The 12,863-nt window shown below is 45.8% G+C and overlaps 3 protein-coding genes across 5 annotated transcripts in view; 1 reads left to right on the plus strand and 2 right to left on the minus strand.

Moving 5' to 3' along the window:
• Window positions 1–12,405, plus strand: part of LOC147633935 (ubiquitin-conjugating enzyme E2 7-like) — a 44,999-nt gene extending 32,594 nt beyond the window's left edge. Inside the window, exons 6-7 of one of the 3 annotated variants that reach the window (XM_086805007.1) lie at window positions 11,851–11,886; window positions 12,030–12,405. In XM_086805007.1, the coding sequence (XP_086661133.1) occupies window positions 11,851–11,874 (24 nt within the window). In that variant the 3' untranslated portion in view covers window positions 11,875–11,886; window positions 12,030–12,405. Of the gene's footprint in view, window positions 1–10,817; window positions 10,934–11,057; window positions 11,754–11,850; window positions 11,887–12,029 lie in introns of those variants that run through there. The other 2 variants (XM_086805005.1, XM_086805006.1) reach the window with 2 other exon arrangements.
• On the minus strand, window positions 698–3,762 carry LOC147633937 (uncharacterized). The gene is made up of 3 exons (XM_086805000.1): window positions 2,705–3,762; window positions 1,462–2,553; window positions 698–1,340 (listed from the first exon to the last, which is right to left on the minus strand). The coding sequence occupies exons 1-3, from the start codon at window positions 3,563–3,565 to the stop codon at window positions 912–914; spliced, it is 2,382 nt and encodes a 793-aa protein (XP_086661126.1). The 5' UTR covers window positions 3,566–3,762; the 3' UTR covers window positions 698–911.
• On the minus strand, window positions 5,443–8,747 carry LOC147633938 (uncharacterized). The gene has a single exon (XM_086805008.1). It carries the CDS (start codon window positions 8,021–8,023, stop codon window positions 7,430–7,432), a length of 594 nt encoding a protein of 197 aa, XP_086661134.1. The 5' UTR covers window positions 8,024–8,747; the 3' UTR covers window positions 5,443–7,429.
• Window positions 12,406–12,863: the final 458 nt, after the last annotated feature.

Consider the following 12,863-nt stretch of genomic DNA (forward strand, 5'->3'; position numbering starts at 1 on the left):
AACTTCCAAATATTTATCTATCTCTAGTTATTAGTCATGGGTTCTTTGCTTGGGAAGTCCCCCAAAATCTGAATATTTGTAGTCATGGGTTCTCTGTCCGGAAAGTCCAATATTTTGTTTCCTTTTTGTTCCATCATTACCCTTTTACCCTTGTTGAGAGCGAGGGGGGTCGTCTTGATGAGTTGATGTAGGCTATCTTTCTCTCCCAAGGTAAGACATGACCTCTGAGTCTTTCACATTGACCCATGCTACATGAGCCTACATGTCACAAAATTCCTTACAACTTCTATTTTTCTACTGTTCATGTGTGGCATGTGGAGCCTGACATGACATACATGTATGGCTGGTGTAGCCTGACATGGTGTGTCTGTGTGGCATATGGAGCCTGACATGAAAGTACATGTATGGCTAGTGTAGCCTAACATGATAGTACTTGTGTGGCTTGTGGGGCCTGACATGATGTATATGTATAGCCCATGGAGCCTGACATGATGAAATTCTCTGGGACTAGTTATCTTGGAGATCTTTTGTATTTATGTTCTGGGAAGGTTTCGGAAGGATCATGAGCCTTGGACATTTTATCGGATACAACTGAGCAGATGGGTGTTTCTTCCAATATAATTGCACTCATGTGTGTGCATGACTTTGATTCTATCTTTGGATGACTTGTCTTGTTTGCCTGACAATGCCTAAAATACGGTTTTTTAAATTAAAGAACACCTACAAACATAGACATTTTCAATTTGGAAGGGTAGAGTCTAGAGAAGTTGTTTCAAACCAAAATATCATTAAAAACAACTAAACAAGTTTGAAGTGACAAACAAAAGTACATAAGTATAGAGGTGCGATGCGATCATGCGCGCTAGGCGCGAGTACAAAAAGAGAGGCTAGAGCCAAGGCCCAAGGAGAGACTAGACAAAGGCATCACTATCAGAGCTCTCGCTGAAATCATCCTCATGAGAAGAGGACACATCAGTGGCCTCGCCGAAGTCGCCATCGCTAAGAAGGTTGCCCTCATCATCGAACTCGGGCTCTCTAAGCTCATGTGAGAAGCCAAAGGGAGCATCCTCATCTGCAAGAGCGAGTGTGGAGCTACCCGATCCACGCCGCACATAGGTATGCACTATGTCCCTGGGAGCATCACGAACCGTGCATCCACGGCTTCCTACTTGCACTCCTCTGCCACTACCTCCACGCCCACGACGAGTGCGAGTAGGTCGTCGATCAAATGACTCGAGCTCTCGATAGATCTCTGCATAGATCCTCTCCTCCTCCTCATCCTGCACTTTGTTTACACTCTGAAGAGTGTCCCCTGTGAGCTTGAATGCATCCACATTCACCTACATTGTACAATGATCAAGTGACAAGCAATGTATTAGAATTTGGTTCCAAATTTCAATAAACATTGAAGTTTGAAATTTGAATGCTTATAACTTATAACTTATAAGTTGTAACTTATACCTGTCTCGCTGATTCCATCTTTTGCATTGCGCGCAGCATGCGCAAGTTAGCGCGGCAATACACTAGCCGCTCTAACTGTTGCGTGCTCAAGCGATTACGTAACTTCGTGTGTACAAGTGAGTAGGAACTCCAGTTCCTCTCACATGCACCTGAAGAGCAATCCTGAGCTAGGATTCTCAAAGCCACCTTTTGGAGGCTTGAGAGCGCATACCCAAATGTCTCCCACCAAAAGAGGGGCTTCACAAGGGATTCCCTCTTCCAACAGGTAGTAGATGCAAACGCGGCTCCTCCCCTTTGGTCATTGTAGCTTATGAGCTCCTCAAGGAACTTCCCATGGCGATCCTCCGGCAATGCTTTGGGCAAGTAAGCATCTCGGGCTTCAAGTAGCTCCACGTTGGTGAAGAGGGCGGGTGATTTGTAAGCCGGATGCAATAAAGCGGCAAGACCATGGATAGGTCTTCGCATCCACTTCCATCTCTTCTCCACAATGGCCAACATACCATCGCGCTTCTCCTCGTCGATGGAAGGAGAAACGCGTAACTCTGCTATGGCCTCTCCCATGAAGTGAACAAGAAGGCCCATGGTGGCTCCCTCCATGTCGGTCATCCGCAATACCCTATAGAAGGGCGTGACCGCAATGACAATAGTGCGGACCGACTGCCAAAACTCCTCCTTTAGGCAAAGCCGTTGCATGGCTTTGGCCTCCGCCGATTCTCGCTCATCCCACTCATTCCACATTGTGGAGACCACTGTTTGGCGAAGGGAGGATTTCACATCGTGGAGGCGCTCCAAGACGAGCCACATGTAGGCGAAGCGTGTAGATGAAGGCTTCTTCAATTCCAACTTGCTATGTTCGCGGAACATGGCAAGCACCTTCACCTTTGTGGTGAAGAAGGTAACAATAGAGATAGCTTCGGTCATTACTTCCTTCATCCACACTAACTTGCCCATATCCTCCATGAGCAAGTCAATGCAATGGGAGGCACAAGGCGTCCATACTATGGAGGGATAGTCCTTCTCGAGCAACTTCCCCATCCGACGGCAATTTGAAGCGTTGTCGGTGATGACTTGCACCACGTTCTTCGATCCAACCTACATGTCACAATGCACATGAATGGATGCAATGAGCGTATGCCGTATGAGACGGAGGTCATGACTCATGATATAGCCACATATGATCATATCACATATACCAAAGCCTAAACTTTAAAGACTTTAGTGCAATTTGAAAGTTGAAACTTACCTCCATGATGGCTTGCTTGATATGGCGATATATGAATGCACCCGATGTTTTCCTCCCCGCCTTTCCGGAATCCACGCCCCGCACAAAGTATGTGCCAAGAGGGCAAGAGACAAGTATATTGATGATGCCTCTCTTCTTCCGGTCACTCCATCCGTCGGAGAGGATGCTACACCCATACTTGGACCATGCCGCCCGCACCGGATTGAGAGATCTATCGATTCTTTCCCTCTCGTCCACAAGCCTCTTCGTGCGCATGTCATGATAGGAGACGCCGGTCCATCCTTCACATGGGCCCACATTTGCAATGGCTTTCACCATTGACTTCCATTGATCTACCTTGAGCACATGGAATGAGAGATTGCACTCAATAATGGTGCGTGCAATCTCTATATCCGCTAGCCGTTGCCGTTCTCGGAGATGTGATAGAGAAGAAGAGAACCCCCCGGTGGCTTGGGCTAGAGTGGCTTGCCTCATGGGAGACTCAAGCCTTTGTCTCTTTGAGGAGGCGGAGGCGGAGGCGGCACCGATGGAGGTGGCACCGATGGAGGCGGCGGGGGAGGATGTATCACAAGGCGGGGAAATGACCTCATCATCCGCCCTTGAGCTTCTACCACTATCATAGTGAGCACCCAATCCACCCTTGATCTTGTTGAAGATCTCATCGGATATAGCAAGGGGGACTTCCTTGCATGGCGCAACTTGCCCCCCCACCTTTCCAACATGTTGGAGAAGCCTAGTAACTCCACTTGTGTATTGTTTGCCACAATACTTAGAAGTCCACCTATATGACTTGGACTTTCCATCGGCTTTCTCTACATGGATAGCATGCACATTGAAGGCTTCATTCTTCTCCCTTGTCATTGTAATAGAGAGAGAGAAGTTAGAAGATTCAAGAGATGGATAGGCTTGAGAGAGAGAGAGAGAGAGAGAGAGAGAGAGAGAGAGAGGCTTGAGAAAATGAGAGAGTGAGGCTTGAGTCTTGACTCTTGAGAGAGAGAGAGCCTAAAGGCTTGAGAGAGAGAGAGAGGCTTGAGAGAGGGCCTATGGGGGAGAGAGTGGCTTGAAAGTTGAGAGTTGAGAGAGAGAGAGAGAGAGAGAGAGAGAGAGAGAGAGAGGGGGGGCTTGATGGTCACTTGAGCAAGACTCAAGAGAGGGGGGGGCTTGATGGTTACAACTCACTAGAGTAATGAGCATTGAGAGGCTAGAGCTTTGAGAGAGGCTTAGGGGGTGGGCATTTTATAAGGCCATGTAGCATGGGCCATGGCCATGGGCACATGGGCCACAAAGCATGCCCAAAACGGCCAGCAAACGGCTACAAAACGGCTACAACAACGGACAGAAACTGCTACAAAACTGCGCAGTCGGCGGCGGCGCAACGGCTAAAAACGGGCAGAACTGGCATATCGTACTGTACGATATCGTACGATATCGTACGGTATCGTACCGTACGAATCGTACGTACGAATTGATTCGTACGCGTACGAGAAACAACCCTGATCAGTTCCTTCCTCCTCATTTTGAGAAGGATGTACGAAAGGAATGGGATTGGCTAACACAGGATGAAGGCGAATCCATTTCCTCTTATGTTTCAAAGTTTAGGTGGATTCTTCTCAAAGTCGCACCTTTCATGACGATTAGTGAGGACGAGAAGAAAAGAAAGTTTGAGTTAGCGCTGCAAACGAATCATTCAAAAGAGCCTTGCAATGTACCTCCACAACACCTTACAGGAGCTCATATACTCAACAATTGTATTTGAGGAGTTGCATGGCAAGGGAGTATCAAAAAGACAAGAATTCGGCTCACACAAAGGAAAATTCAGAGCTGAAAATGAACAAAAAAAGGGTGGACAGCTACCTAAGGTTATGCTTCATGAGTCCAAGGATGCAAAAGGGGGCTCAGAAAAGAAGCCAGGGGGTAAAAAAGGATGATCCTAAGTTGTCCAGACAGCATATCTTTGATTGCATGAGAGAGGGAAGTGCTTCACATGTGGGAGCAAAGATCACATGAAAGCTCAAGGCCCCCAGAATCTCAAAAAGAATAATGTGTAGGATGCCAAATTGAGTGTGAATGTTATACCTGATGTTCAAGGTAGCACTGCACATGAACCAAAGAGCAGAATTTTATGCAAAGCTTGGGACAAGTTAAAGGACCAAATAGCTTTATTCCTTTTTGATAATGCCTCAACAGATAACTTCATATCCATACAGATGGCTATTGCTCTTGGGTTTAAGCTTGAGGAATTGGGCATGGACTTTCATGCAGATGCTGCCTTTGAGGGCAAGGAAGTTAAGGTCACTCCCATCATTGGGAAACTTCACATACAAATACAGGGATATTTGGATCATGAAGACTTTCTCATGGCACCACTTATAGGATGTGATGTGATACTTGGGATGCCTTGGCATTATTGTTTGGATCCCAAGATTTTGCACAAAGAAAAGAAAGTTATGTTTACTCATAGGGGTAGGGAAGTTTGTATTAATGCAGGTACTACTGGGAGTGCCATACCGGTTGTAAGCCATATTTCTATTTCAAAGGCAATAAAGAAACCAGCTTGTTCTTACTTGGTCTTTGTACGTGATAATGTTGAGCACGATGTTGTAACTCCCGTAGATAAGATAAGATTGATTCTGAAGTGAATATGCTGATTGTTTTGCTGATTCACCACCAGGACAGTTACCCCAAGAGAGGCCAGAGGATCGTTGTATTGACATAATCCCTGGGAGCTCTCCTCCTAACCGACCTCCTTATAGGGTGAGTGCTGCCCAACAAGAGGAAATCATGACTCAAGTAAATGATTTACTTGAGAAGGGGTTGATAAGGCCAAGTTCTTCGCCTTATTGTTCTCTAGTTTTACTTGTGCAGAAAAAGGATGGGACATACAGAATGTGTGTTGATTATAGGGCCCTTAACAAGATTACTATCAAGAACATGTCTCCGATTCCTTGAATTGATGATATTCTTGATAAACTTGAGGGAGCTGCTTGTTTCAGTCGCATTGATCTTAAGAGTGGTTACCATCAGATTCGAGTGGTACCTCAAGATATGCACAAAATGGCTTTTCGAACAACATTTGGATTATATGAGTATTTGGTTGTGCCATTTGGACTTACGAATGCACCCGCTACTTTCAATAGAATGATGGACATAATTTTTAGACCTCACCACAAGTTCACAGGAACTTTCTTTGATGATATTATCATTTTTTCAAAGAGTGAGGCTGAACATAAAGAGCATCTTGCCATTGTTTTTGAAGAGCTAAGGAAACATAAGCTTTTCATGAATGGGAAGAAGAGTGAATTCTTCTTGCGAGAAATTCACTATTTAGGGCATATTGTTTCCAAGGATGGAGTACGCATGGATCCCGCAAAAAATCAAGCAATCAAGGATTGGCCAGAACTGTAGAATGTGCATCAAGTTAGGAGCTTTATTGGTTTATGCTCTCGTATTATTGCCGATTTATTCGACACTTTGCTTTCTTAGCTTCACCATTACATGATCTAACGAAGAAGAAAGTAGCATTCCGTTGGTCGGAACCCGAAAAGATAGCTTTTCAGAAGTTGAAGGATGCCATCATATCAGGGCCAGTTCTTACTATTCCAAATTTGCATAGGCCTTTTGTGGTCGAGTGTGATGCATGTGGAGATTGTTTGGGGGCTGTTTTGAACCAAGAGGAACATGCAGTGGCTTTTGAAAGCCGTCGCCTGCAACATGCGGAATTGTATTTGCAGGTTTATGAGAAAGAGTTGTTAGTCGTTATTCATGCCCTTCAAACATGGAAGCATTATCTTTTGGGGCCTAAATTTATGGTAAAAACAGACCACCAGAGTTTACGGCACTTTCTTACACAGCCTAAACTCTCGGAAAAGCACTTAAGGTGGGCAGACTTCTTGTCCATGTTCCATTTTCAGATTTTGCATGCCCCGGGCAAGAAGAATTTGGTGGCGGATGCTTTGTCATGCAGGCCACAAGTGCATGCCGTAACTACCGCCTACCATCAGGACTTATTAGGGATGTGAGATATGTATGCTTTGGACACAAATTTTCAGCTTATTTGGGCTGATTTGAATCATGGTATTGTTGTTCCATCTTATTCGATTAGAGATGGGTTTCTGATGATGCAAAATCGTATTTGTGTAGTGCATGATTTACGCCAAAAGGTTATGGAAGAGTGTCATGCTCCACCATATGCTGGTCATCGTGGTATTCTGGCCAGAGTCACATGGGGACGGGGGACGGGGACGGGGACGGGGAAGTGCCGTCCCGGGGACGGGGTCGGGAACGGCAAAAAAAACCCTCTTTTTTAAAAGCAATTTAGGAGTTGTATGCATGACATACATATAGAGACACACTTTGAACAAACTTTTACACCGAACAGACAAAAAAACAAGAGTCATTTTGAGCAAAATGCGCTAATAAAACATCGATGGCACACTGATTATGTGATTGATAGTCTGATAGATACAAAGAGATAAGTACATGCCTCATGGGCAGTGAGGGTTACAAAAAAGAGTGGGTACAAAATAGGGATACTAGATAGATCACAATAGATCATGGCCATTGGCACTGGGCACAAAAAAGGTGAGATGGCTCAAGGCTCAAGAGTCAAGAGTCAAGCCTCAAGCTCCTGAAGTGCTAGCCTGGCGGGAGGCTTGGAAGTCGAAGTCGTCGATGCCATTTGAAGCCTCCTCCTCCCCCTCAGGTTGTACCTCCTCCTCTACCTCCTCAAGATGCTCCTGAGCTGCAAGATCCTGCTGTGCCATCTCCCATTCGGTGAAGGGATCCGCCTTCCCTGTTGCTGATGCGCAAGTTAGCGCTCACAAAAACCAAATCACTTGCCCTTTGCACCTCAAGGCGGTTCCTCTTCTTAGAGGCAATGTGACTGTAAACGCTCCAAAGTTGCTCCAAGCAACTAGAGCTCACAGCCTGGCTAAGGATGCGAATAGCCAAGCGCTGCAACTCCGGCCCATCTGATCCGTAATCCTCCCACCAAAGAGGAGACCCAATCTTGAGGCGGTCAAGCTGTGCATCTAAACATCCAAAAGATCCCTGCCGCGTCCTGTACTGAGATAGCTGGTCTCTGATCTTCCGCCTGATGGTAGGGTCGGGCTCTAAGCGCTCCAAAATGATCCGCCATCCCCTGCTTACTTCCTTGTCGGCCTCTTGCTTTCTGCCCTGGAACTCTGGATCAACCACAAAGGTAGCCGCATGAAGAGGGGAGTAGTAGGAGTTCCACCTGGACTCACATAATGAGTGGATCTCCTCAAACTCGGCCCTGTCTGGCACAAGCTGCTGGAGTGACTCGATCATGCGATCCATGGCCTCATAGACCTTGCCGATACATGGTTCACGGCCGTCAATGACTCGTAGAAGGTGAACAATAGGCTTGACCAAGGCATCGAGTGTCTTCACCTTCTCCCACTAAGCGGCATCGTCGGCGCGATCTCGGCACGTTCTCCCTGTTGCCGATTTTGACTGCGGCATGGCAGAAAATTCATCACTAAGGAAAAGCCCTCTTAGGGCTCCGCCACATGTAGACAAGCGGCCTAGCATGAGGAAGTTGTATGCAAACCTTGTCTCAGAATACTTGAGGAGGGAAAGAGTGCTCCTTTTAGAGAACTCATGTCGCAGCCTTTGGTGGTTGAGGACAAAGGATACAAGCTGGTTAGCCTCCTCAATGGTGGGTGCAATCCATGGCAAGGCACCTATGTCTTTGAGGAGGTTGTTGAGACAATGGGCTATGCAAAAAGAAACTGTGATGGATGGATACATTGACTCAATAATGCTCCTGGCTGCCCTATTTGACGCCTCTCCATCCGCCACCATGCCGACCACAAGCTCCGGCCCAATGACCTCGATTGTGGACGCCCATTCCGCGGCAAGCACATCCACGGCCTTCCCAGTGCCACTCGCATCATGTGACTCGATGAAGTACACTTTGCCCCTTGAGTAGGCCACCACTCCATGGATGGAGCGCTTGCGCGTGTCACTCCATCCGTCTACAATGAGAGAGACTCCGTTAGTCTCCCATGTTGCCTTTGTATCCGCCGCCGCCGCCTGCTCAACGGCCAACTTCTCCCTATCAAGCAAAGTGGTGCGAATCTTTTCCGATGAAGGTGGCACATAAGAGGGGCCATATTCCCCGATCTTTGTGGCCATCTCACGGAAGTAAGGAGACCTATTTCAAGTAAGGAAAACCATGTAGCATGTTAGCTTTTTTTGGCAATATGACAAATGCTTTGAAGCATGAGACATTAAAAAAAAAAAGAGTGAAGAGAATTGAGTCTCGACTCTCACCGTGCCGCTTGAAACGCAATGTGGTCGTGGTAGAAGAACCTAGCCACCGACCTATCCACCTCATCCTTCAATTTTGGGTTCCAATTCTCGTTAAGAGTGGATTGACGGCGGATGGGAATGGAGGCACCCGATGTGGATGGAGTGGACTTGAATGGTTGAGAGCTTGAAGCAAGATTTGGGTTCCTCTCCACCTCCATTCGCGTCGGTTGCTCTCGTGCTCTCACCACATCATGAGGATCAACGACAACATGTCGCCCTCTCTTTGCCGCCTCGGCCGCCTCATAAACCTTGAGCTTCTCAAGAAGCTCCGCTCGCTTCTCAGGAGTAACGCGTGCGCAAAATTGCACTTGATGACCGGCCTCGTGCAAAAAGTGAGCTCGCACTTTGTTGGCGCCGCCACTTCTCTTGTAGGAACAAAGCTTGCAATTCCATGCCCTTGAACCACCGCCCACTCCACGACTAGCGTAGTGGACCTCATCCCACCATGACCATGTGTGCACCGCCGGCCTCCTTCATGAAGAGCCCGCAACGGAAGATGTGGCGGCGGCGCCTTCACCTTGAGATGCCATGAATGATGATAGTGTGAGAGAGAGGGAAGAAGGGTGCAATAGAGAGTTGCAAGTATTGCTTGACTCTTGAGGCTTGCAAGTCTCAAGAGGGATGGATCATGGAACTTGGAGAGAGAGAGAGAGAGAGAGAGAGAGAGAGAGAGAGAGAGAGATGGCTTGGAGAGAGAGAGAGAGAGAGAGAGAGAGAGAGAGAGAGATGGCTTGGAAGTTGGCACAACTTGGAACTTTGAAGTTTGGATTTGGAAGCTTGAGGCTTGAGAAATGAGTGTGGGTGCAATAGAGAGAGTGCCTTTTTTTATAGCTGGAAATCTGCCCGTTTTCTGGCCGTTTTCTGCCCGTTTCTGGCCGTTGGAGACGTCTCCTCACCACGTCCCCTGCCCGTCCCGCGTTTCGGGAACGCGTCCCCGGGACGCCATCATGCGTCCCCGTGTTGCACGGCGTCCCCTGCGCGTCCCACCCGTCCTCGGCCGTCTCCGCGTCCCCGCGTCCCTACGGCCCGTCCCCGCGTCCCCGCGTCCCCGTGTGACTCTGATTCTGGCTACTACACAGGCTTTGGAAACATATCTCTTTTGGCCAGCTCTACGGAGGGATATCGAAGCTTATGTGCGAGAGTGAATAGTGTGTCAGAAAGTCAAGTTTGACAGACACAAGACACTTGGTTTGCTTCAGCCCTTACCCATTCCATAGGAACCATGGGAAAGCATTGCTATGGATCTCATTATGAATCTGCCGAAATCGGCACATGGAAATGATGCTATATGGACTATTATAGATCGTTTTAGCAAACATGCACACTTAATTCTTGTGAGGAAAACAATCAAGCTAGAGCACATGGCAAAGTTGTTCTTAGCTCAGATTTTCAAACATCATGGCATGCCCAAGTCTATTGTGGGGGATAGAGATCCTCAGACTACCAGTTTATTTTGGTGGGCATTGTTTGATAATATGGGCACAAAGTTGAGTTTTTCATCAGCCTATCATCCTTAGACGGATGGTTAGAGTGAAATAGCAAATTCAGCTGTGCTTGACTTGCTCAAGTGTTATGTATCTGAGCAGAAGTCAGATTGGGAAAAGTATTTGCCATTGGTTGAGTTTGCATACATTAACACAGTGCATTCTTCAACTAATAAGGCTCCATTTGAGATAGTCTATGGCAAGGTGGTACTTCCACCTATGTGTTACGAACAAAAGATGAAATCTTTGCAGCAGATGAGTATGTCTGTGATTTGGATATTGCGTTTGCACAGGTTCGGACAGCCATAGAAATATCTCAAGCTAAGCAAAAAAAGGCAGCTGACAAACACATGCGAGAGGTGGTTTTCAAGGAAGGTGATTGGGTATTACTTAAGCCGGAAGCGGCCAGGTAAGGAAGGCCGGTTTCCTAAGCTTTCAAACAGGTATTATGGGCCATTCCATTTTTTGTAGAAAATAAATGAAGTGGCATATAGATTGGTATTACCTGATCTCCACAATGCCTTTCATGTCAGTTTGCTAAGGCCTTATGTGGGACCACCTTCTATGGAACGAGTTTTGGAAGATCCACCAGAAGTGGATGAACTTGAGGAGGTATTGCAACCTGAGCAGATACTTTTTCATAAAGAGCGCAAGCATGCAGGTGGCAAGGTAGTGCGCAGGTATCTTGTGAAGTTTAAAAACTATTCGGCTATGGATGCAAAATGGATGGACGAGGATTATTTTGCGGATTATCCGGAACTTCTTAAGGCCTACTTGGAAGCTGTTCAGTTGCGGTCAACTGCTTAGAAGCCGGGGGGGGATGTCACAAAATTCCTTACAACTTCTATTTTTCTACTGTTCATGTGTGGCATGTGGAGCCTGACATGACATACATGTATGTCTGGTGTAGCCTGACATGGTGTGTCTGTGTGGTATATGGAGCCTAACATGACTGTATATGTATGACTGTGTAGCCTAACATGATAGTACATGTGTGGCTTGTGGGGCCTGACATGATGTATATGTATGGTCCATGGAGCCTAAAATTCTCTGGGACTAGCTATCTTGGAGATCTTTTGTATTTAAGTTTTGGGAAGGTTCTGGAAGGATCATGAGCCCTGGACATTTTATCGGATACAATTGAGCAGATGGGTGTTTCTTCCAATATAATTGCACTCATGAGTGCGCATGACTTTATGTAGGGTGTTTTTAAAGTAAAACAAACTTTTTGCAAAAAGGTCTTAAATGTCGACTACGATAAGAGTATGTTTTGAAAATGCTCTTGGTATTTGATACTTTTTTTTCCACTATATCTTGTGTTGACAGTATTTTCTGAAGGAATTCTGTTGAATCTTTAAAGAGGTATTTATTACAAAAGTCATAAAGCCAAAGAAATGCCCTAATAACAAAGTGGGTTAAGACCCTCATTTATTTTGTGAAAGGTATATCATGGTTGAAACTGCATGCACAAAATACTTGTAGCTTATTTTGCTTTGAAAATGCAGAAAGAATGGCGAGACAATCGAGAGGAGTTCAAACGTAAAGTGGGTCGAATAGTACGGCGATCCCAAGAAGTACTGTGATCTTTCAAAACTGCAACCATGACAAGATGGATCGTCTTGAAAGAAAGCTCCTTGAAGACAAATAACTTAAACCTCTTTTACGAGGACCTTGAGTCTTGAAAGAAAGCTTCTCAATGACAAATAACTTAAACCTCTTTTACGAGGACCATTGAGGCCTTGAGGGATGTCATGTACACAGTCCTCGTTTTGATATTTGTGAATGACTCAAGGAACTACTGTTTGGAAGGTTCGACTGTTTGCGTGCTTTCTTTGATTACCAAAAAAGGTAATAAGGTTCAAGGCAATATTTTTAATGGACAATTGTTAAACACCTTTGCTTCTTGTGCTTAGTTATGTAAATTTGTTCAGATTGAGTGTAGTACAAGTTGACGTCTCCTAGTGAATGAGTGTGGCTCAGCTACCACCAAGCAGGCGTTACCTCTCTTTCTGTGGCTTTCTGGTGGTTTTGGTACACTTGTGGCTCTTGTTACTTATTTTCATGCCATTTTAAGGATGCTTGGCATGATCTAGTTGATTAAAATATTGTTTTCTTTTGTTAGACCATAGATTTAGGTCAAGACTGAAAAGTAAAATTTTTTCTCTCTTCTCTCTCCTCTCTCTCATGGTTTCTTTGTGTTATAGGGTTTTTCTCTTTAAGGAGTGTTCTCATGGTTGCATTGCTTTTTTATGTATGTTTAAGCATATTCGTTTGCTTTGGGAGTTTTGTTGTGTTTTAAGATCTCTCTTAATGGTTTCTCTGCATATTAGTGTTTTGGT

Source organism: Cibotium barometz, chromosome 11 (assembly GCF_041138505.1).
Source record: "Cibotium barometz isolate CiBa-2024 chromosome 11, ASM4113850v1, whole genome shotgun sequence".
In the NCBI taxonomy this organism is placed as follows: Eukaryota; Viridiplantae; Streptophyta; class Polypodiopsida; order Cyatheales; family Cibotiaceae; genus Cibotium; species Cibotium barometz.